Below are 24,071 nucleotides of genomic sequence, written 5' to 3'. Positions count from 1 at the left end.
AACAGGAGTGTCGGCATATCTTTCTCCGAAATTCTAATGAAGACTCTGCCGTCCAGCTTGAACCAGGATGGAATCGTACTGTGGAAGTCTTTCGGACTCGACTGTCACCCGTACAAGCGACCACAGATGATTTAGTTCTCTCCGGAAAGATTGCCAGTGCTCTGCTGCTCGGCTGGGGAAAGGAGCACAGCCTCGGTGCAAAGATCTGTCAGAGACATGCACGTACTTTGCTCCTTTTTGCTCGCGGATGGTTTGCTGTTCGTCGATTCTGACCATTCGCTCAAGCCAAGTGCTGCGTGCAGTGGCCACACGTGAGGCGGAGGAGCCCTGGACCCCACTAAAATGTGGTCGGAGAATCGAATGAAGATTCAGTACTGCAAGTGGAGGTCCTGGTCAGTCTCCTGCAGAATATGAATTCACAGGCAACGAGTGGAGATCACCACAGAGCCCGCTGCGCTTCACCGTCCAGAGTTGGGCGCAAAATTCCTCTTCTGTCTTCCTTCTTGCTCCTTCCTCACTCAAACCTTCCCTAACCCAACCACATTCCTCAGCGTTCCAAAAGCCAACACGTCACCCATCCTCTCCCTCCCACTAAATAGCATAACCAAGCGATCAACGCCACAACCCCAGCCGCCCGTAGGAGGCAAGCCCCATTCCAAGGTCCTCAGATACTGTTCATCCAACTTCATCGCCTCCTGATCTTTCCCATCATTTCTCAATTGCACCTGTTCTTCGAATTTGCGCCTTTGTTCGAACGGGCTGTTTTCTTCCTCGTACATGTTTGCGTACTCGCGACCTTGGTAGAAGAGTTCTGCTCGAGCAGCGACAATCTGAGAGGTTTTTGGACAGACAAAGTGTTTGGATAGAGGAGACATGCAAGCTGGGTGATGAGTGATGAACAGTGGTTTGGTGGATGATAAAGGTTCGAGGTATTCCGCTGCAAGAGCGTCGAGGAGCCGAGGGAGAGTTGGGTTCGAAGGGATGGAGAGGTCGTTTTGAGTAAAGATTTCGAGGATTTGTGAATGTGCGTTGGAACTCTGAAGGTCCGGGAAGGAGATGTTGAGCTTTTCTTCGAGTGCAGGTATGAATTCGATCGTAGGGAATATGGTTGGCCAGTTGAGTTTGCGTTCACCAGAGGGTGTAGTTGGATTGAGGTCAACGTGCTTCAAGTTTTGAAGCTTTTTCTGCTCTCTGAGCTCATAGATATGTTCATTCAGGGCGTAAAGCAGCTGCGTCGTGGTTTGCATGAGATCCTCGAGGGTAGCATACGCTTGGTAGAATTCGCAGATGTTGAATTCCGGATTGTGAGTGGCATCCACGCCTTCGTTGCGGAAAGCAGGTCCAATTTCGTACACTTTGTCCATTCCACCGACAATCAAGCGTTTCAGCCACAGCTCGGGCGCAATGCGAAGATTCAGCGTTTCATCAGAAAACTCGGTGGCCACAGTCTCGAAGGGCCGTGCTGCTGCTCCGCCAGCCATGGAACTCAATAGCGGCGTTGTGACCTTGGTGAAGCCCAGTCTGTTGAAGAAGTCTTGCATCTTGGCCTCAACCTGATGCCGCACTTTGATGGTCTCGATGGCTTCCGGGTTGACGAGCATGTCGACGTGGCGATTTCTTGCTCGTGCTTCTGGGTCTTCGAGGGACTCCGGGATCTGATGCAGCGAAGGCGCCAGCAAAGTAGGAACTTGTGTCGCCAGAATGGACAGCTCACCACGCTCGGTGCGATGAATGTGGCCTTTGACTAACCATGAGTCGCCTTTCCTGGCAGTCTTGCTGAAGGCCTTGAAGGAGTCAATCGTAACGTGCGGGTCATACGCTTGCAGAGTGCTCAGCTGGACAACGCCTTGGATTGTGCCATCACCAACCACAATGTCAACGAATACGAGCTTGGAACCAGCTGTGCGAATTGTGTTGATGCGTCCTGCGATTGATTAGATGGGTTTGTCTTTGCCTCTCAATCAACCACCCTACCAGCTAAGGTGAAGCCCTCTGAGGACGCTTCTTTGTATGTCTCGCCAGGCTGCAGCTGACTCCCATGCTGTTCTATGGTGCTCCTCGAGATCCTTCGCTCATCAAGACCTCGCACTGGCGCGATATCGCCTATCCTGGGGTACCATTCTGCTCTGGGTCTGCGAGCTTCCAGCTGGGCTACTCTTTTTTGGTAGTCATGTGTCACGTCAGGCTGCGACTGCTTAGCAAGATTGTGGGCGGAAGACGAGATGGCACGCGTTGCAGAAACGGAGTGTAGACGCTGGAAGCCGTGGAACAGATGGGGTCTGAGACGACGAGTGAGAATTTCTTTAGACATTATCTACTGTTACTCTGTCAGTATGTGTTGTAGTCCAGAGTTGCGGTACAGTATCAAGGCTGATGGTGGAGGGTAGTCAGAAATGGAGTGTCTACGATCAGTCTCCGAAGAGTCATTCGCAACGGTTCTAAGGTTATTACATGATCATCATGATGGCGAGGTGGAGGAGAGGAGGGAGAGGAGGAGTAGACTGACCGTAAGCTGCACTGCTGTACACGCGATGTTGTGGTGTCGCGTCGTTGGGTGGTGCATGTGCATCGGCAGGGCATTATTTTCAGCGGGCGGCCTCGCGCTTCTCCGTCTGCGCCACAAGCATTGGCGGGCTTAGCGCTGCCTTTTTGGAACAGGGGACCAGGCGCGACCGCGAGCATGGCCACGACGCTGGCACGACGGCCGAGTGCTGCTGACCCACTGCGTCTTCTGTCTCTACTTGTCTCCCATAATCACCACGCAGACGCCCACTGCAACTCCGCCCTCCTCCTCCAGCGCCGCCGACTGCATATTGCTCCTCTCGCATCCGCACCGCCACCACGCCATCCCGTGCCCGCTAGCAAAAGTGTCAGCTGAAGCTTATTCCACCCCAATCCGAGGCCCAACGCTCGACAGCCAGCCCTACCAGCGTACGACGTGGTGAAACGAGCAGTGCAGTCTGAGGCAACATTCCACCCAGCGCCTACCCGCGACAGACGACATCACCAGCGGGGCCGCGCGAATCGGTGGCCGTCTCGAGTCTCCGTCGCAGTTGCACACCCAACTCGCGCGCTGCACTCTCGTCCTGCCGCTACTGCGCCTGCGCCCTGAGCTGGTCGCAAACTATCCTTCGGCGTGTGACGCTGCGCCTATTCTGCTGGCGGGCCAAGGCCGCGCTCTTCGTAATCGGGCGAGCCACCTCGACCCAAGCAGCCAGACCGAGTCCACAGCCTCACCAGCGTTAGGGGACTTCTCCTGCCGCAGACATTCGCTCAAACACAATCATCACCCGATCACTCGCTAAACCGAGATCGGGCGCACACGGCGCCCTCTCCTTCGCCCACCACGTCTTCCAAACACAAACATCGCACCAGCCTGCTGGGAGGTCAAGACTCGTCATATCAACCGCTCCACGGCCACTCCTTCTCGTCGCAGCGCCCACCCATCTACAACCCCGACCCCAGCGCCGCCTACGAGCCTGGCGGATACCATGATCGTCAGGGCCTGGCCACTCGCAACGTGATCAACTCCACCCCCGGCAGAAGCAGAAAGTGCGGCAGAATGTATATACCCAATACACGATGGACATGGGCCTTCATGCTCATTGTCCTGGTCCAGGCCATCGCCAGTCTGGCCCTAGAAGTCTACGTCTTTGGCGAATTCCAGGCGAGCCTGGAAATAAGCGACGAGCCCGGCGCATCGCGTCCTTCAGCGACCTACACCATCCCGACCTACCTTGCGCTGTTCATCTTCGGTTTCATATACGAACTCGTCCTGGCATGGGACGCGCTCAGATTGAAAAACACGATTCAGGTCATCGGGATATGCATATACAATGTCGGAATGTTGATCTACTCGTCCGTGCAAATGGATCAGGTCGACGAGGCCGTGCAAGAATTGCTCGGGAGGGGCCAAATCGAGGATGATACCTGGAGGCAGCTCAGACCATTTCTGGTCGCCGCACCGTGTGTGATAGCATTGGGCACCGTGCTGCTGTCATTTGTGGCCTGGAAGCTGTACAACGAATTTGCCTGGACCATCTACAAGCACATCTCCGCTGATTTGCGATTGAAGAGGCGATATCTGACCTATCAGGTGTGTCATTTGGCCTGCGCGCACAACACTCTTTCACTAACCTGATCATCAGATTTACATCGCATTGCTGAAGTTTGATTTCTTCTTCTTCCTCGGCTTCACAGTACAATTCGTCGTCGTGGTGACGGGAACCTCAGATTCCGAATTCTACCTCACCATCGCGGCCATTCCCATCACCATCATCATTCTGCTCCTTGCAGCATACTTCAATCGGAAAGAGAGCTACGTCGGCCAATTCTGCATCATCGTCATCTACTTTGCTGCAATGGCCTACTTCATCTTCAAGCTGGTCAGGATGTACACTCCCGCGCGAGAAAAGGACTACCAAGCAGCGCGATCGTCACTCACCACGTTCGCCGTGTTGACACTCCTACTCCTCGTTGTCACCATCGGCACCGCAATTGTGTGCATGATGAACTTCAACAAAGGGTTGAAGCCACACATCCAGCGAAGGAAGGTGCCCAATTCAGGAGAATTGGCAGACGGCAAATGGGCCGGCGACGATATCAATGGCCCCCCACATCCACTCGGAGTTGTTCCGCAAAGGATGACGATAGATTGATTGAATATGGCATTCTTTTTTATTCTGGAGAAAGGAAGGGAATGGATCATCTGCATGTCGACAGACAGCACGGACACGGAAATGGCGTTTTCACTGCACTGCAGCGGGCAGAACGAGCAGGAACAGGAAGGACATATTGTGTTGCATCTCACTTTGATTGCCTCTTCTCACTACCCAGCATCAACAATCACGGCCGCGCGAAAGCGACATCAACATCACGAATTGAGTCTTATTGTAGCATTGCTTTTTTCATCGTTGATAGATACCTCCATGAAATGCTCTGTCAGCAGAGCGAATGACCCAGAAAAGCGCAAGCTCTCTCTTGTTGCTCTTTTTCCTTCTAGCATCTGACTGCACTCGCTCTTTCCTGCCATGCTCGCCCCTTTACAAGAAATTCTCAATTCTCCTCCACTTCTTGCACTCGTTCAGAGTACTCGGCAACCAAACGAGCCCGAGCGAATACGCAGGACGCGAATCTCCAAGAAACTCGGCAAACGGCACGAGACCCTCCGAACGAGGAAAAGCTGCAACAAAAGGGCTGACGTCTGCTGTTGCCCACATTTCTTGCCCCAGCCGAAAATTCCCCGCTGCGCGCCCTGAGCAGGGATTGCACGTGGGCACGTCCTTCAATTTCGGATCGGAGGTATAGTGCGGAAAGGGAATGGTATAGTGGCATGATGACGACGACCAACACAGAGGCCCAAGGAGAAAGAGAGAAGAAGGATGGGGTTGGTTGTAATGACGTTGATGGAACTTTTGACGCGAGGTGAGGGCTTTTTGGTGAGAAGAACATGTATTGGGTGACTTGTCAGTGCTTGGGATTTGGCATGGACGTCAAGGTAGAGCAGCTACGATGTGGGTTAACAAACCCGCAAAGATTGATAGAGATGGGAATGGGACTGGTAAATTTGGAGAGGCAAAGTAATTCATTCAACAAAGGGAAGCGATCGGATATGCCTCTCCCATCTATCCTTTCTCGTCTTTTTCCACCCTCGTGAAATGTCCAAATCATTCAATCGTGAAGAATGCAATATATGCAAAATTCCCCGTCCCAAAAATGCCCATTGTTCGTCCCAAGTCGTACCTTCCATCATGGCAATCGTTTCACTCAAGTACCACTGTAAGAAAGCTTGAGTGAAAGATGCGGAAAAAGTTGGTTCGGGTATCAAGAATCGAAAGTGTATCAAAACGAATGTTTTTTGTCGTTGGTGACTCTGGTGTGTCTTTCGTCTGTGCTTTGGATGCGCTCGATCAGACCAGGAGAGCAGCAGTAGCAAGAAATGACAACTTGTGCCATTGACCGGTTTCTGCACCTAGTAAGAGGCAGCATTTGGGTCTTGGTAGTGGTTTCGGTACACCGTCTCCCAATCACCACCGTTGGCGTCCTTCTTGCCCTTGAGGTACATGGCAGAAGCGACGATGTTATCACCGGGCATGTAGCGGTTCTTGAGAGAGGCGTCTTGTTCGGCCATCTGTCCCCACGCAACGTAATCCATTTGCGTCAGACCACCGTAGACGAGCGGGTGACCTTTACTTTCGATCCAAATGATCTTGACCATCATATCCTCTGGCACGCCGGTCTTTGTGCAAGCGGTCTTGATGGCGTCGGCGTACACCTTCTTGATGTCCTCGGGTGTCAAGTCCATGGAACCGAAAGCCGGGTAGTTGGCCTTCATTTGAGACATGGCAGCGCGTGCAGACGAATCCTGCATCATGTTGTCGATGTTTGGGAACGCAGAATCCGGTGAGCATGAAATGCCGGCCTGCTTGAATTGAGCCTCGACCATAGGTCGTACTGTAGTCAGGTCCTCCTTCATTTTGAGACCGGCAACTTCGTTGTTGATCATGCCGCACCATTGCGATTGCATGCCATCAGTCCAGCCTGCAGGAGTAGTCGCGCCAAAGTCGCAGTTCTCGGCGCGTATCACAGGGGCTGCAAGCGCGCTTGGCGCAGCCATCAGCATCGCGCTGAGGCAGATAATTTTAGAGATGACAGCCATAATGAATGTAGTCGTAAGTTGCGATCGAAGTTACTGTATCGATTTGTGCGTCGTCGAGACGGTGTGGTCGGTGCTCGCGATGAGCTTGTGGTGGTGGCTACCTGTTAAGGAGTGAAATGGCGATCCTGTCAAAGGAAAGCCTGTGAGCTGCTAAGGAGTGAAAAAGAGTGAAGAAGTGGTGAAGACGGGAGAGGAGTGGTGAAGATAGTGAGAGTCAAGTCTTTATATACTTCTCGAATCGCGGCGCCACGAGGCGAATATTCCCTGTGACAATCGGCTGGCGAGCGGTTGAGGCCGCAGCGCGTGGCGGCCAAGGCACTGATGGAGTCTGCTCCCCGAGCGTGACCACGGTACGGAGAGCCATCACACGCTGCCGAGAAGGACGCGAGGTATCTGCTGCGAGTATTTGCAGAAATTGCACATCAAAGGCGGCATGATCCATGGCCCTCGTGGTCGAGAACCAGGAGAAGTGATGTATCCCGGCGGATCCTTTCCCAGCCTTGACCCATAAGTCCACTTATGGAGGGGCGGACGCCAATAAGTTATGGTCCTTCCTTAGCCGCCAAGGTCCCATAGACCATAAGGTTCTCCATCTCGAGCGCTTGAACTTGATCGCCTAGCGGCGCGGTTTTGGCGCCTTCTCACGTCTCACTGACGTTTTATGATGACAGTGTCGCATTTCTCATCGTGTCGCAAGCGTGCGTCGTTACCCTGGCTTCCGACGAGGTATGGTTGGATGAGGCGCGATTTTGCACACAACTAGCTGGGGAAGCCCGCCGATGCTAACTTAGTATGGATGTGCCGTAGACGGGTCCCCACTCAACTGTCGCTTGAATTTCGTGCCGCACCACGGATGGTTCTCTACAGGAACCGGCTGGAACGGCCTACGTTTGGTCAGTGTGGCATAAGTTGGGTTCCTCCACGTTGACTCTGCGGTCAACTATTGCGGTGGCAGCAGTCGTACTGCATCGTGACGGCGAAGACAAGTGGTCGGAGATGCACTCGGGAGAAGGTGATGCTCAAGGATGAGAGGCAGTCACCCTGCGTGTCTTGGCGTCACCACCCGAGACGATGTCGCCCTCGGCACAGTCGAACGATCTTGCCTCCAACATTTCATCACAAGCAACAACTGCCGGACCTTTAGACACCGACGATGTCAACTGTCACGACTTTCATTGTCCACTCGGATGTAGCCTCGTGCCGTATGGCGGTGCGTTCTGCGTTGCGCTGAAGCCCGACAGCTACAACTGAGACGACATCACCAACAATGAATGCGCCTTCCTGCGATTCAACTTCGGTAGGTAATGGTGGACGGCATGGAGACTGTAAGGCAAGAAGACATGCGATCGCCATCGCTGGAGTCACAACTTCCTCCTTCCCAAGATCACTGCGTTCATCGTCTCTGTTGTATCTCTTCTGCTCCCGCACAATGAAACCTATCCCGTTGCGCGAGTACTGCCATTTGCACAGCCAGCACGATGGCATATGTGCTGCCGCTCTCACAACACAGCCCCTTCACGGTCTCAACAAGCCGACAGCCTCCAACCAGATCCTCGCGCTCCTCAACCAGTGCCAGCTCGCAGGGCACCGTTCGACGCCTCCAGCCTCGAAGCACATCTCCCAGGTCCTCCTCGTCAATTGCCTCTCCATGCTCGTCGCATCTAGATGGTGATTCTGCAAGAGGCCGCGCTTGTAGCCCCCTGGGTCTGACGAATTCGACCTCCAGCCTCAATGTCACAAAACTTCCCTCTATGACCTCAGATAAGAGACGCTATTCTGAAACAGCGCGAGAAGATCTGGTGTCGTCCGCACACAGCGGCACTTCGTCGTCGAGGTTATTCAACGCCCACAGACCTATTTCCCTCTCGCTGGTCAATCTCACCCAAGAGAGCCACGGCGATGCTAGGACTAGCCAAAGCTCACCGAAGAGGTCCCATACAACACTGGCGGAGCACGATTCTGACAATGATTCCTCGAATTCGCAGTACCACGAGTGCGCTTTCAGCCTGCCAAACAACGACAATGCTGAAGCCCAGGACATACAAAGCTTGCAGCAGCAAGAAGCACCGTTCAAACGTTGGGTCAGCAAGCTCCGGAGAAAGAAGCACAAAGTTCCTCCACATGTCTCGCTACGCACAGAGAGGTGGACGTTGGATGATTTTGATAGAGCTCCGCTGCCACTACCGCCTTTGTCGCCTCGCAGGAATCGACAAGTTGGAGGACACCATAAGTCTGACTCCCAAAATTCGTCTCTCCGCTTCATCACTTCGATACGATCAGCGACGGCCACTGTCGCAAGCGCAAGCATAGCAACGATCTCTCGACGGGCCAGTAAATGGCGGAGGGGCCACCAGCGGAGCAGTGTCGTGTCCGCCTCAGACCCTCGGCCTTCAGTGGACAGTGCACGCTCCATTGTTGACGAGGCTGCCAAGCAGAGATCAAGAAAGAGGAGAGAGAAGCTTGAAGAGCTCATCCGGACGGAGGAGAGTTATGTCGCAGATGTCAAGGCGCTCTCTAATGTATGGCATGTCATTTGCCTTTCAGACACTTTGCTGACCACTGCCGTGTCAGGCTTATTTCACAATACTGGGACACCAGGAAACAACAACGAGTTTCGCGAGACGCACTGCGCAGAGAGTAATCGCAGATATCCTCTATCTCCATGACGACATATTGGGTGATCTCCATCATGTTGTGCCTTTCTCTGAGTACGATCAGGTCACCGCCAAAGCACCAACCTCCACGGGCGCCAAGGTCCACAACAGGTGGCATAGTGTGGACATTGTGCCTACACGAGGGACGACTGGGCACACTGTTCTTGCGACAATGCGTCACGGCAGGCGCTCGCTCAACCTCAGTAGATCTACTGAGGATGAGCAAGTGGTCCTTTCTTGCAGCCCACAGGTTGTGGCCGCAGTGGCCAAAGTCTTTTCGAAACATGTACCAGATCATCACCCTCAACACAGTCCGTGATCTTGCTAAATGAATTCTATGACAGCTCAAGCGATTCGAAGCATATGAAGAGTACGGCCTCAACTATGAGCTCGTACAACGGGACATCGACGAGATCACACGATCAATCCCCACGATGCCAGAATACGACAAAGGATACGAAGCGTTATCGACCTACCTGGGTGCCTTGAACAGTCGAGCTGCGAACCACAAGCGAGCCATGACTGTGAAAGACTTATTGATCAAGGTATGCGAACTTCAGATCTTCAGGCGCACCATGCTCACAAAACATTCTTCAGCCTATCCAGCGTATGCCGCGTTATGAGTTACTTTTCGAAGACCTCCGCAAGCTCACTCCAGTATATGACGACCCGAGTGCTCATGTGTCAATATCTGAGCTACAAGAGCAACTCAAAATCATGTGCATGCGAACTAATGCCGCCAAAGACGACCCAGGTCGCGCAAAGAGACTGGAGACGACTACGCTCATTGGAAGTCGCCTATCGTGCTCTGGACAACTACCCAAGTCCATCTTCTTACAGCTGTTAGGACAGGTCGTTATCTGCGGATGTCTACATATCGCGTATCGAGGCAAGGAACGAATCCAAGGCTCCTACGTGATCTCCGTACTCTTCGACTCCACCCTGCTTCTCGCTGTTGAAGACGGTGATCATTCGATGTGGAGCATACTTGCAGGCGTGTCCCTGGCAAATACTACGCTGCAAGAAACCGACAACCACAAAGGCCTCCAATGCCATACCGCGCCTCACTCCTGGAAGATCGTCTTCGAGCATCATGCGAAAATGTACGAATTTATTGCTACAGCTTGTTCTGCAGTGGAAGCAGAAGTCTGGCGGAGTAAGCTTTCGAAGGGGATCGAGCGGGCTTCGCAAGCAGTGGCAGAAGGCAGGATGAATGTACTGGAGCTTCAATCGCCACTCACTGACAGCATGAGGAGTATCGGCAAGGCATTTGGAAAGCCGGGGAGCTTTGTCCGCCGCATGTCAGTCCATCGCTCTGCCACGGTCGGCGCCATTACCGATCTCAATCAGGTCATCATCAAGAATACACAAGCCGTGAAGGAGGTGCAGGACAACGCGTCTCAAGATTCGCTGCAGATTCCTCGCTCGCAGTCGCTTGCAACTCCAAGCCACGTCCAGACGCTGGCTCCGCGTCGTGCGGAAAGATACAGACTCGAGGCGATACTGTCTGATGTCTGGTCAAAAGACCTGTTGCCCTATCCAGGCATGATGCGTCGCTCGGATCCCATCCGGGCTGGCGCGAACCATGTTATTCGCAAGTTCAGCATGGCTAGCATCACGAGTAACTTCTCGTCTTCGAAGCGAACAGCAAGCTACACCAGTGTCAACTCCTGGCGTAGAGAAGAGAACTTCACATCACGCCCCAACAAAAGCGTTCGGCGCGAAAGCTTCAACACTGCCAGTTCTCGGAGCACAAGGCCTTTGATGCAACCAGTCAGCTTCCATACTGCGCCTGATGCCTTCCTACCAGCAGACTTTGAGCTTCAGGATCCGGCCAAATCCAAGAAGAGGTCGGTTCTCAGAACCCTCACAATGACTATGGAGCGCCCGTTCAGCCCTCTCCTGAATAACGAAAACAAGCAACAGCCTCTCCGTAGGGCACAAAGTGTACGAGATGTTGCTGATGAAAAGGCGGTACCCAAGCCGTCGGCCGTTTCACTGCCGCCAGAGAAGGATCCACCACCGCCGCAAACGTTCGTGTACAGTATCGTTCAAGAACGAGCGCAGACTGCGGCATCAGTACAACGGCAGGAAGACGTGCCTTTCCGTTCTGGCCAACAGGTGGCTCCAAAGACAGCGCGCAAGAGCAAGAGCAGGATGTTCCGAAGCTTTTTTCAATAGGATTGAGCACACATTGGACATGTCGTAGAAGGACTTTGGATATCTGTTTGGCTCGAATCGCGTTGTAGTTAGGCATAATAATGTTACGGCATGGCGTTAGATCTGCACAAAATGCAAGCCGTGACTCACTTCTACCGCCATGTCAAACACAACAATGGGCCGCATGCATGGCCTGTTGCGTGAGATGACGATGATTGCATTCCTGCACGTGTGTCGCGTTCCGTGGTCGTGTTGGGCTCACACGTTGGTCGTTGCTGCCCCTGGCGATCCGCACGTACGTCATCAATGGAGCTCCTCATGCACCTTGGAAGCTGCTGGGCTGAGCTTCAAAAGAGGTCTCGTGCCCTTTGTTCTAGCGACTGAACACCTCCTGAACACCATCAAACCACGACAAACACATCACTCAACCTTGATCAACTCCCAAATCTCCCATCAAACTCACAAACCACCGACGAAATGCGAGGCAACGACCCACAGACCAAGGTCCACTACAAGGGCAACAACGACGACTTCATCGTGATTGTGGAGTCTGCAAAGGCAGTGCAGGACTGGAAGAAGGATAGCAGTATCCCGCTGGCACAGGTTGTTGCTGGCTTCAAGATCTTTCTGACACACAAGTGAGTTATCTTGCACACATCCGTGAGGGGCAGGGCATCCAGTAGGAGCCTGTCAAAGGTGCTGGAATCATGTGAGAGCTCATGGCTGACGATCTTGCACTTCAGCCAAGGCAACACCGGTGTCCTTGACGCAGCTTCCAAAGGCGCACTCGAGGGCGAGTTTGGCACGCACAACGAGGACGATGTCATAAAGCAAATCTTGGAGAAGGGCAACATCATCGAGTCTGGGGTACGTACATGCACATAACTCTTTCAAGAAGTGGATAACAGTCTAACAACATGAAGAACTCTGGCCGTGATGGCGTCAAGAACGTCACCCAAGGCCCCATGGTCGGTCACTAAGCAAAGGCTTATGGTTGACGTTTCGAACGATTTTGTGGAGGACTACCAGCTGCAATGAGCACCGCAAGGCGGAACGCTGGGGCCTGAATGCTCGCAGGTGCTGGAGCCAAGAAGCTCGCGCCTTGTGCCAATAACTGAAATGAGATATGAGAAATGAAATTCACGGTTGAAGGAAACTTCACCATCGGCCTGTGACGTACCATTCATTCATGCAATGCCCACTCATGGCTGATGTCTCTCGTTAGATACCCGCAGAATACCTTCGATGTCCCGTCGCGGTCATGAGTGTCGCGCCGTGCGAGAAATCGGGTAGGACCAATGACTGTGAGCAGAGATGTCTGGAAGCCTCAGAATCTTGTCCAGGTAAAGTGATCCAGCAAACTTTCCAGGAACCGACCTGTTGTTGCAGATGAGTCCCATCACTTCCATGCATGTGAGTGTGCATCTGCAGCGCGCTCTTCTTTGTCGCCGTCCAGCAGGTGCCCGCGCGCCGTTCGCCTTCACTTGACAGCTGCCACCTGCACCGACCCTTCTTAAGTGCGGCAACGACCACTGAACTTTGAACTTCACAACAGTTGGCGCGACTTGGTTCGTCCTGATCCGGCAACCCACACACCACATCGAACTCCACTTCTTTTCTTTCTGAACTCTTCGGGCTGCGCGCGTCTCTGAGATCGCCGCGACATTCTGGTGTCAGTGGGGCGCGCCACGAGTGATGGATTTCTTCGCAACAGGCACGATGGCCGACTTTTCCACAACAGGCACGATGGACGACAACCTGAGCCGCGGCGAGCTAAGGGCTCTGCTCTCAAGGACTGGCTATCTCCCGGCCGAGTTATGGGATGCGACATTCGACTACATCCACCCATCTGAAGCGAACGATGCTCCATCGACACCCACCAACATCATCTGGCCAACTGGAGAGCGCGGTGATCCATGTGTCCCTCCCAAGGACGGGAAATGTCTGCTCGATGCTATGTCAGAGGAGGTGCTTCGCGAAGTCATTTCCGCATTGTTACCAGCAAAGCACAAACTGATCAAATGCGTGTGCGGCGAGGCGGACACGAAAGCCCCAAGCAGTGAGCCACGTCGCAACCGAGTGAGCGACTTGATGACTGTCAACAAGAAGTTCAGGGACACCATCAAGACCATCATCTACGAAGAGCGATTCTTCGAGGTCCATGTCCATCAAGGTGGCACAGGTGGCGTCGAGTTTCTGGATGCCGGATACCAGCCACTGGCGTATTGCGAGAGTGCTTCAGATGATCGATTCGAGAAGTTTTCTGTCCACGACGAGTACGGCTTTCAGATGGTGAAGAAGATCAAGATCAAGATTTTTCCCACCATCGCCAAGCGTTGCAAGGCAGTCACGCTGAACACCTATTTCATGATCCAAGCGCTATGTCGTCTGCTTGAGCGCGGCGGACAGGAAGAAGACCGCATCGTCAACATCTCCGTCACCTTTCCAAAAGGAGAAACCTCGACGAATAGCCACAATCGCCACAGCATTATGGCCGATGAGCACTATTGGTGGGACCCTACCACTCGAGAGCCAAGATGCACTTCTATTCACAGCATCCCGGACATTGAACTGGTATTGCACCCGTTCACGACGCTCACCCGCGTTCACAATGTCAATATCGAGCTGCCACCCATGGTGAGACAGCATGCACCCACTGTGAACTTCGTGAGCGGTTTGGTGGCAGGCATGCGCAGCAAGTCCTCCCTACCCACTTTGCTACTCAGCCGTGAGCAAGAAATCAGTATTCAGTGCATGCGGTCCGAGGTGGAACTCTATCTCTATCGTCAGAAGCATGGCAAGAGTCAGCAGAGCGTCGAGGACATGGGCGAAGAAGAGATGGAGGACGAGACGCCAGAAGACGATGATGAGGATGATGATCTACAAGCTGCAATTATGGCCTCCATGACCTCTTTCGGCGCAGGCCCGCCACCCGTATTGGGCGACACATACTCATCGTCCATCAACAGTATCCCCTTGACTGGGCAGTTACACCGCGAGCGTCGAGCAGCAACAGTGGAAGATGATGGCCTGAATCCTACGAGCCTCCGGTCGAGGCGTAACCGACTCCTGACAACTCGGTTCCATTCAGCTGGTCGCTCCAGGAGCCAATCCATCTCGCCATCGCTGACGCGGTCATACAGCTTGGAGCGAGTTCCCGAGTATGATGAGAACGATGGCCACCAGAATGACAACTCAGCGCACACGCAGCTTCTCTTCTCGTCGGAGCAGGTGGAGCCCAATGTGCGCGAGAGGATTGAGATGATTGAAGAGGCGTTCGACCTGGCGCAGCGAGGTCCGGCGTCCGCAGAGAACCACAGGAGCAGCGCATCCCGCACGTGGCTTTCAAGGCTGCTGGGCACGGCTCGCAATGGTTCTGACGATGAGATGACTGGCGTGTAGCTGGACAGCGTGCGTAATCATAGGCGAGACCGGTGGAGCGTGCATACGCTTGGGAAGGACCAGGCATCAGCTTGAGCGTGCAGAAACACTCCGAGTGAGTGGAGGCTAGGCCAGCGAGTGGACCTATTGACTCCGTTCAGGAGTTGCTACAGGCCAGGAGCATAGTGGATGGGAGCTTACCTTACCTCATTGCTGCAGCGCTTAGTCAGCGAAGTCAAACGATTCAAGCATCTTACTGTACAACCGTAGTCCATAGTCCAATTGTCTCGAAGTCCCAAGCTTGCTGATTGAAGTTTGCGCAATGTCGTTGTGTCGTTGCATAGAGACACGGCAGATGCACTCTCTGCTTGACAGCACGTTGCCGATCACATGCGAACAAGCCACGCGCCGTACGTCACCGCGGGCGTTCAGAACAGGGAAGCTTGTTCTGTACCTCTCCTGTTCCTTAGAAGTTCAGCGGCCGCAATCATCATCTACACGAGCTTTAGCACTGCAATTCTGTCGTGCGACCTGAGATCCAATTGCGTGGTGCTAACAGCAGGCTCCAGCATACAAATACGATACTGCCGAAGCTAATGCCATAGTTTTCTGGGGCAGAGAAACCACAGCGTTCGAGACCCGAATACGACGGGAACGAAATACGACTGAGCGTATATATGTAATCTTTGCACGCGACAATGGCATCGACAAACGATCAACGCGCAGTCGGCGGACCAGGCTCAAGCGACCAGGACCAACTGCCATCAGCCATGCTCCAGCAGGCCGAAGCTGCTGTCGCGGGTGAAAACGATCGCCTGAGCAGAACCGATTCTGAGCGACGACATATCGGCCGAGATGTTCCTGTACATCATGTGGACTCTTTTGCCTCCGAGCAGACAGAACATGATATACCGCCGCCGGCATACGGTGAACATTATGGCACGGTCGAGCAAGAGCAGGAAGGCTTTGGAACGAAAGCTCGCGTTGCGGAAGATGGACGAGTGAATATTAGGATCGATCAACGAAACAGACGTCTTTCTCAATTGCTGGTGCCCAGTCTGAAGCAGTTGCAAGCAGCGGCGGATCAGGAACATGCTCCACCGCCGCCGTATATTCCACCCTCGCTTGGTGGAGAGGAAGGACAGGCTCCACCGCCGCCCATGAACGTGGTCATCCAGGTGGTGGGATCAAGAGGCGATGTCCAGCCGTTTGTGGCTTTGGGAAAGGTGTTGAGTGAGACATATGGACATCGCGTTCGACTCGCCACGCACCCGAACTTCAAGGACTTCGTCACCGAAAATGGATTGGAGTTCTTCAGTATCGGAGGTGATCCCCAAGCTCTGATGGCATTCATGGTGAAGAACCCTGGTCTCATGCCCGGATTTGATTCTTTGCGAGCAGGAGATGTTGGAAAGAGGAGAAAAGAGGTTGGAGAGTACCTCAAAGGTTGCTGGAGATCGTGCTTCGAATCGGGAGATGGCTCTGGTCCCGAAGCCAAGGACGACACGGTCGAAGACTGGACATCAAATGGGCCGAGCGAAGGCGATTATTTGCATAAGCCGTTTGTGGCTGACTGCATAATCGCCAATCCTCCTTCATTTGCCCACATCCATTGTGCAGAGAAGCTTGGGATACCGCTACACGTCATGTTCACGATGCCTTACTCGCCGACCCAGAGCTTTCCTCATCCGCTCGCGAACATTCAATCATCCAACGCGGATGCGAATTTGACTAATTACATCTCGTACGCATTGATCGATATGCTCACATGGCAAGGACTTGGAGACATCATCAATCGATTCCGACAGAGAAGTCTGGGTTTGGATCCGATCAGCCTAATGTGGGCGCCAGGCATGCTGCAGAGACTCAAGATACCTCACACTTATTGTTGGTCATCGGCTCTGATTCCGAAACCACGCGACTGGGGCGCAAATATCAGCATCTCGGGTTTCTTCTTCCTTGATCTTGCAAAGAACTATACGCCGGATCCTGAACTGAAGGCTTTCCTGGACGCCGGCCCACCGCCTGTTTACATCGGCTTTGGATCTATCATGTTGGACGATCCAACCGCTATGACGAAATTGATCTTCGAGGCAGTTGCAAAGACTGGTCAGCGAGCACTCGTGTCGAAGGGTTGGGGAGGTGTTGGTGCCGATGAGCTCGGCAAGCCGGACAATGTCTACATGCTCGGGAACGTCCCACACGACTGGCTCTTCCAGCAGGTCTCTTGTGTCGTCCATCACGGAGGCGCAGGTACGACAGCTGCGGGTATCACAGCCGGAAGACCTACGTTGGTCGTGCCTTTCTTCGGCGACCAGCAGTTCTGGGGATCAATGGTGGCGCGAGCGGGAGCTGGACCGGAGCCAATTCCAAACAAGCAGTTGACTGCAGAAAACCTCGCAGCTGGCATACAGAAATGCCTTGAACCCGAAAGCCAAGAGCGCGCACGCGAAATGGCCGCTAAGATTGCCTCTGAGAAAGGCAGTCAGGTTGGCGCACAGAGCTTCCACCAATTTCTGGATGTTGATAAGCTGCGGTGCAGTCTCGCGCCATCGCGGGCGGCGGTCTGGCGGATCAAGCGTACTCAAGCACGATTAAGCGCAATGGCTGCGTGTACGCTCGCGCAAGAAGGTCTGCTCGACTTCAATGATCTCAAGCTGTATCGGCCGCGGGAGTATGAAGCTGACGAAGGCCCCTGGGATCCGATTACTGGTGGTGCGACAGCTTTGATCGGTACTATGAGTACAATGATGCTGGGAGTGGCTGACTTTCCGATCGAGACACTAAAGGCGCTGCACATTCATCCCGACGTCAAGGCGAAGAAAGAGAGCAAGAAGGATGGAAAAAAACCAGAAGCCCCTGATAGAACGGATAGTTCGACTGGCTCGATCACATCTGGTATCATGAGCCCAAAGTCTGATGATGCAGGCACCGTAAACACCGACACGTCTTCCCACACCGGTGCAGACACCCCACGAAGCAATACGGACACATCTTCCATCGCACCCTCGGCTTCTGACAACAGGTCGCAATCAAGCTTCAATTTGCAAGAGTCATTGGCGCGCCTGAATGTAGGACCTTTATCTCCTGGCTCGCAAACCGACTCAGGCCGCAAGACTACTTCCTCATCTATGGCTGATGCTCTGAGCGGCCAGAAGGATGGTGCTTCACAGTCTCGCTCAAGCAGCCGGTCATCGCATCGACAAGGCTCAAGCAATGCACTGAAGGACATCGACTGGAAATCTCAATTCCAGACTGGCACAGATACGGCCAAGGGCGTGCATCGCATTGTCGGTGCTGGCCTCAAGTCTCCATTGGACTTCACGATGGGTCTGTCAAAAGGATTCCATAACGCTCCAAAGCTCTACGGCGACGATACCGTCCGGAAGTCAGAGAAAGTCACTGATTTCAGGTCTGGTATGCGTGCTGCCACGAAAGAGTTTGGCTACGGTTTGTACGACGGCATTACTGGTCTTGTCACACAACCCATCAAGGGCGCTGCCAAGGAAGGCCCGGCCGGCTTTGTGAAAGGCTTTGGAAAGGGGCTCGGTGGTATCGCATTGAAGCCTGGAGCCGCGTTCTTCGGTATACCAGCTTATACTATGAAGGGCCTTTACAAGGAGATCCAGAAGTCGTTTGGCTCGAGCGTGCAGAACTACATCATCGCAGCACGAACGGCACAAGGCTTTGACGAGTATCAGAGTGCATCTCCGGAAGAGCGCCGGGATGTAGTCCTGCGTTGGAAAGTCTTGCAGAAGGACCTCAAGAAGAAGCGCAATCCGGATGAGCTGGTTCGCGATATCTTGAAAGAGCAAATGGACAAGAAAGAACACTGGCTTGAAGCTCGCAAGTTGAAGAAGGACAGCTGTCACAACACCCGCAGTGCCAGCAGTTCCAATACTCCCAGGCGTGATCCTGAAGAATCAATGCTGGCTATGGGAACCGATCGTGCTTATACGGAGGAGCCAGATGAAATTGAGAGACGTGCAGTTGAGGAGGCGATTCGACTTTCTGTTCTGGAGACTTCTCACGGAGATGCCACCGAAGATGCGCGCATAGAGCAGCAAATACGGGGCAAGATTGCTGCAGTCCAGCAGAACCATGCTTCCCACGTGGACCCCTCTGAAGATGAGGCAATGCGTCAAGCGATGCAAGCAAGCGTCGCGGATGCAGAGCGGCATCAGCAAGAGCGCTCTCAGTACGACCGAGAACTCGAGCAAGTCATTGCCCAGAGTCTGAAAGAGCAGAGAGGCTTCACCGACAGTGACAGTGACACTGGCCGACGCAGTTCTGCTATCTCGGAAAACACGCTCGCTCCCGCTGATCGGCCTCCAGAGTACGACCCTGGTCACTTGGGCGGCACAACGAGAGAAGAGTTCGAGCGCGATTCCAGTCAACGTGTGGATGAGAAGACACAACAGGAGAAGACCGAGGAGGAGATTGTGTTGGAATATATCAAAAAGCAAAGTCTGCTTGAACAGAAGGCAAGGGCATCACAGGGCCAGAAATTTGCCGACGAGGACGAGGAGTTGCAGAGGGCTTTGAAGGCTAGTATGCAAGGTCATGAGCCTCGTATTGGTGAGGCATCTGGATCACAATGAAGTTGAAGTTGGCTTTCGATTGACAATGGCGGACGACAAGCATAGCATTGCGAAGCAAAGTGAGATGATTCGATGATACCCACGAAGTATAGCTTGTCTGTTATGTTATGTACATGTAAGAATCTGAAAACAAACATCAGATTCATTCTCTGAACGTTCGATGGTCTTGATCACGGCAGAGAAGGCCCAGACCCACAGCACACGACAGCCTTACAGCACCAACGGACCACACTCCGATCGCAATAGACCAATCAATCATACACTACGTCATTAAGCGAAGCTCACTGGCATGGTTTACACGAGCTCACAAGCGCATCCCCGATTCCCCTCTCGTGGGAAGTGATCACTTTCAACGCCATCCCCAAATGCTCCGCATGCAACAACGACAGAATTCACTCACTGTAATACTCGTATATCTCTCGTTCTTCCTCAATCTCGTCCTCGCAGCCTACCACGAACAAGAACCTCTCCTCCAACACAACACCTTCCCTTCAAACAACGAATCCGATTCCACCACCACAATGTCCAAATCCCTCAACGTCTTCAAACAACCCCTCGCCCTCCACTCCACCTCCCCCATGACAGGCTTCCTCCGCAACGGCTACTGCGAAGTCCCCGGCGCAGATTTTGGCAACCATGCCGTTGCAGCTGAAGTCACAGACGAGTAAGTCAATCCATCCCAACTCCACCTCCAAAAAATCCCCCACCTCCTCAGTCCCCAATACTAATGAAACCGCTTTTGCAGATTTCTCGACTTCACCGCCCGCCAAGGCAACGACCTCCGCTCCATCGGCGGCATGAAAGCCGGCTGCAAATGGTGTCTCTGCGCCTCACGCTGGCTCGAAGCCTTCGAAGCCCGAACACGCGAACCCGCAGGCGATAAAATCGTGCCGAAGATCTATTTAAAGGCGACAAATGAGAAGGCGTTGAACAAAATAAAACTGGAGGATTTGAAGGCTTTTGCTGTGGATAAAGACTGAGAGATGGGAGTGTGGATTGATGTGTGAAAGAGGAGAATTATGATCTCATGATGATATCTGATGAGTTTATGGTCTGACTTTGTATGATTGATGGGATGGGATCGGACACAATACGGAATAGGACAATTTACTGATGGGAAGAGTGTCATGAATTGCGATCCCTAGCTGGGACAGAGCTGGGATGTTCAACTATGTAGTGATAACGATATCTATGAAACGACAAAAGCAGTCGTCTGCCAACACAAATACTCGCTTCCAACGATTCCCGTTCACCGCTGGTAGAGAGCTTCTGTGCTCACAATCACAAGGAAACCGCTCTGGATACCGCTCCGGCGGCAAACAGAGAAAGTGGCCGCAAGCCGAGGAAGAGTGCCATCGTCCTGTACGGGCTCACCATGTCAGCAACAAATCATTGTCCACATCAGACAAATCTATCTGCATCTGAGGGCCATCTCGAGATTCCTTCCAAGTTTCGGACTCGCAGAACACTAATCTTTCAGAAAGTCGTCCCTGACATTCACGAAAGCTGCCGCTGCCGCTGGGCCTGCTCTGCCAGCGCATTCTTCCAAAAGGACCTCAGTCTGAGAGCAGACCTTCTCCAGTGCTGCAGAGGAGGGCTTGCCGAGTGAAACTGTAGAAATATGTCAGCATGCGTGCAATAAGTACTCCATGATGTGTGTAACCCACCTAGAATAGCGCCATTAACCTCTTCTGCAATCTCGGCTCGCCCCTCCAGAGAGAAGAGATGGCTAATGGGACTCTCGTAGATATTCCTGTAAGCAAAGCTCGCCGCAATGTCTTGGAGATGCTTCTGGATATGCGGTCTTCGATCCGACTTCCATTCTTGCTGCAACTCCTGTCCATACTCCACACAGGCCATCAAGATTTGGTCTGCTTTCATGAAGGCAGACTTTGGGGGAAGTTCTTGTGAGACATCCATATCAACATCATCGTTCGCTGAGGGCTCCAAGTTTTGTGACGTTTCTCTCCGTAACTGATCATCAAGTTCCATCTGTGTATCTGGTTGATGTTGATCGTGCTGTTCATCCGTCTCGATTTTTGCATGACCGTTACTGCCTAGTGAGTCAACACTTTTCGTCACTGTTGTGGGTGACGAGACAGCGTCCGAAAGCTCGGCATATTTCCTTGTCATCTCCACATACTTTCGACATCGAAGCCGGAAGTAAATGTCTCTATTCCGCTCATCGAACAGGTTTTGATAGTAGGCTGAGAGATATTTCAGCGCTCGATCGATGTCGCCGTCGAGAATGCTCCTTCGTATTCGTTGGCGGTGGTTCGCGTGTTGATCGTCTTCACTTGAAACTCGGAGTGGCTGTGATGGCCCGTTGAAGGCCTGCTGTTGTTCTTCGACGTCCTTCGCAAACGCCTTTGCTGTCTCCACGTAGCCTTCGTGCGCAAGGTACTGCCCAATGAGATTGTGAATCAGTGCATTCTCGTCGTCGGGAGGATGCAAATGTGACACGTCAGCCCGATCGAGCTCTGCCAGAGTAGTCTTGCGCTCCTGCTCGATCAGCCCATCAATGTCAAAGACAAAGGGCGTCTTGCCGAAGTTGACGCGTAAGGAATCTTGCGCCTTCTTCATCCCCACGGAGGGATACAGCTTGTCCGCTCTGACATTATGAAAGGCTGTGCCCAAATGTGTCCCGTTCTTGGTGAAGAACGCGGTGCCCGTCTTGAAGTTGATGCCGCAGCCAATTACATCCTGACTGGTGAACTTGGGTCCATACGCCTTGCCACTCGCGGTGCACGCAAACACATAGCCGTCGTCACCGTGATATGCCCAAGACTCTTGTTCCCAGCCTGGTAGTCTATTGAGATTTGCCTTCCTGCTGGAAAATCCGATGCCTATCATGGCATCCTTTACACGAGATAGTATCGTCACCTCGAAGTAATAAATCCCAACCTCCTTCGGTATGTAGTGATCGGACCTCACTGATGCTGCATCATCTTGCGTCTTGGTCACTCCATTAAAACGAGCCTCGGTGCCGTCAGCCAGGATCTCCAGTCCATTCCATTTGTCATCTTCGTTCCATCTGCTAGGCAACGGATGCAGTTGTGTTTCTTCGGCAGACGGAGGCGGTAGCCTCTCAATCACGTCTTGCACAGGGCCACGGTGTACGTGCTGTGAAGACAGCTTGTTGAGATTCGTCAAGCTCGAACTGGTGGACAGGCTCGAATGATATGGCCTTGCGTTCCTGTTTGCCAGTGTCTTCAGGTGAGCGACATGTTCCTCATATTCTTGCTTCAGCTTCTGCACGTGCCTGGAGTGTCGAAGATATGAGGGCGTGAAGAAGGCCGGGTGGTCCTCATGCTCGTGGCAGCCCAAACCATCGTATCGAATCGTATCGCCACCATATGTCCCCGTTGTACCGCTGCCCGTCTCTGGTCTCCTTCCTCCATCTTGATCATATCTCCCCGTTCCCGCCATATTGTCCCAGCTCGTCAATGTCGCCTCGCGTGGTTCGCGCTCACGATCTCCCTCTTCGTCTCCAGGCTCGGTCGGCTGCCTTGAACGTTGCTCCGATGTGCCTTGCGCGTTTCTCCCAGCTGCTACTGTCGCATAAGATGTCCGAGAGTAGGTGTTGTTGTAGTAATCGGGGATCGGGCGTGAATTGCTGGGTCGATCGGAGTAGGGATTGCTCATTCTGGTGTCTCAAAGCAGGAGCAGCAAGCAATGCCGGACAGCTACATCCGTAGCGCCTGCTTCGAAACAGAGTGCCAGGTCCGCGATTGCCTCGACAGCTGACGTAGAATGGTAGGAGCAGGGTGGGTATCGCGCCAGATGCTCATGCAATGGCGATACGTCCCGACCTGGATGGGTTGTGGAAACTGTTCGTTCATTCGTGCACTCACGGACACCCTTGGACCATGAGGAACGTAGTAGCGGGCGCCGACATAGTTCACATGCAATCCGAGCAAAGTATGCCGACGTTGATGTCGAGCACGAGATCCAAGATCTATGGACGATAACGACGGTAGCTTGCGGGCAAGCGCCAGTCTGCTGCGCATCACATGCGGGGATCTGAGCACGCGGACAACGGGATTGCCACTCGGCCATGATAGGGACGATGCCATCATTACCTGAGCCGGTGGGAAACACAACGATGAAAGCAATGATTATGAATCAATAGGTGTACTGGACTGCATTTTCGTCACGGTTCTCTTGAGCTCGTTTGGACGAAGGTGAGCTGGAGCTGGCCGACCAAGCTTCAGGAACGCCGCTCTGGTGGTACCTCCTGCCACGGGTGCCTGATGACAAGCAGGGGAAGGTGATTGAGAGGCGAATACATTGTCAAAGAATGGTTCATTACACCTTGCTACCAAATGGCCTGTGTTCCTGTTCTCCATGCGCCGCTGTATCGCCAAAGCACCGAATGTTTCCTTATCACCATCTCAGCGTGCTGTGATGCTCCGAAAATCAATCCAAAACGCCTCGCTGAAGTGCTGCACAAACATGCTCAACCGAAATAATCAATGGATCTAGTATACAATGGGCAGCCAAAACCCATGGAGTTGTCCCGAGAGACTGGAGGTCCTCTGCATCGTTGCGTCGAATTTGGCGAAAGTCCGCCGCCGCAAAGGCCCTCTGAAGCACAATGACTTCTTGTGGAAGACG

General features: G+C 53.2%; 9 protein-coding genes across 9 annotated transcripts; 6 read left to right on the top strand and 3 right to left on the bottom strand.

Moving 5' to 3' along the window:
- Positions 1–518: 518 nt before the first annotated feature.
- RHO25_008405 (uncharacterized protein) lies at positions 519–2,569 on the bottom strand (the record flags this gene model as incomplete). Its single annotated transcript, XM_023600538.2, has 3 exons — positions 519–1,924; positions 1,975–2,314; positions 2,507–2,569. 3 exons carry the CDS (start codon positions 2,567–2,569, stop codon positions 519–521), a joined length of 1,809 nt encoding a protein of 602 aa, XP_023449469.2.
- A 993-nt stretch (positions 2,570–3,562) lies between these two features.
- On the top strand, positions 3,563–4,658 carry RHO25_008404 (uncharacterized protein; the record flags this gene model as incomplete). Its single annotated transcript, XM_023600537.2, has 2 exons — positions 3,563–4,096; positions 4,149–4,658. 2 exons carry the CDS (start codon positions 3,563–3,565, stop codon positions 4,656–4,658), a joined length of 1,044 nt encoding a protein of 347 aa, XP_023449467.1.
- Positions 4,659–5,971: 1,313 nt separating this feature from the next.
- On the bottom strand, positions 5,972–6,658 carry RHO25_008403 (uncharacterized protein; the record flags this gene model as incomplete). The annotated part of the gene is made up of 1 exon (XM_023600536.2): positions 5,972–6,658. One exon carries the CDS (start codon positions 6,656–6,658, stop codon positions 5,972–5,974), a length of 687 nt encoding a protein of 228 aa, XP_023449465.1.
- Positions 6,659–8,087: 1,429 nt separating this feature from the next.
- RHO25_008402 (uncharacterized protein) lies at positions 8,088–11,493 on the top strand (the record flags this gene model as incomplete). Its single annotated transcript, XM_023600535.2, has 5 exons — positions 8,088–8,326; positions 8,385–9,177; positions 9,230–9,598; positions 9,657–9,857; positions 9,910–11,493. 5 exons carry the CDS (start codon positions 8,088–8,090, stop codon positions 11,491–11,493), a joined length of 3,186 nt encoding a protein of 1,061 aa, XP_023449463.2.
- A 456-nt stretch (positions 11,494–11,949) lies between these two features.
- On the top strand, positions 11,950–12,452 carry RHO25_008401 (uncharacterized protein; the record flags this gene model as incomplete). Its single annotated transcript, XM_023600534.2, has 3 exons — positions 11,950–12,110; positions 12,216–12,339; positions 12,396–12,452. 3 exons carry the CDS (start codon positions 11,950–11,952, stop codon positions 12,450–12,452), a joined length of 342 nt encoding a protein of 113 aa, XP_023449332.1.
- Positions 12,453–13,191: 739 nt separating this feature from the next.
- On the top strand, positions 13,192–14,874 carry RHO25_008400 (uncharacterized protein; the record flags this gene model as incomplete). The annotated part of the gene is made up of 1 exon (XM_023600533.2): positions 13,192–14,874. The coding sequence occupies one exon, from the start codon at positions 13,192–13,194 to the stop codon at positions 14,872–14,874; it is 1,683 nt and encodes a 560-aa protein (XP_023449333.2).
- Positions 14,875–15,551: 677 nt separating this feature from the next.
- Positions 15,552–19,454, top strand: RHO25_008399 (uncharacterized protein; the record flags this gene model as incomplete). The annotated part of the gene is made up of 1 exon (XM_023600532.2): positions 15,552–19,454. One exon carries the CDS (start codon positions 15,552–15,554, stop codon positions 19,452–19,454), a length of 3,903 nt encoding a protein of 1,300 aa, XP_023449334.1.
- Positions 19,455–19,819: 365 nt separating this feature from the next.
- Positions 19,820–20,434, top strand: RHO25_008398 (uncharacterized protein; the record flags this gene model as incomplete). Its single annotated transcript, XM_023600531.2, has 2 exons — positions 19,820–20,118; positions 20,200–20,434. The coding sequence occupies 2 exons, from the start codon at positions 19,820–19,822 to the stop codon at positions 20,432–20,434; spliced, it is 534 nt and encodes a 177-aa protein (XP_023449335.1).
- A 488-nt stretch (positions 20,435–20,922) lies between these two features.
- RHO25_008397 (uncharacterized protein) lies at positions 20,923–23,099 on the bottom strand (the record flags this gene model as incomplete). The annotated part of the gene is made up of 2 exons (XM_023600530.2): positions 20,923–21,065; positions 21,122–23,099. 2 exons carry the CDS (start codon positions 23,097–23,099, stop codon positions 20,923–20,925), a joined length of 2,121 nt encoding a protein of 706 aa, XP_023449336.1.
- Positions 23,100–24,071: the final 972 nt, after the last annotated feature.

The sequence above is a fragment of the Cercospora beticola genome, chromosome 5 (genome assembly GCF_033473495.1).
Source record: "Cercospora beticola chromosome 5, complete sequence".
Lineage (NCBI taxonomy): Eukaryota > Fungi > Ascomycota > Dothideomycetes > Mycosphaerellales > Mycosphaerellaceae > Cercospora > Cercospora beticola.
The sequence above is the reverse complement of the archived record's forward strand: the minus strand, read 5'-3'. Positions and strand labels throughout refer to the sequence as shown.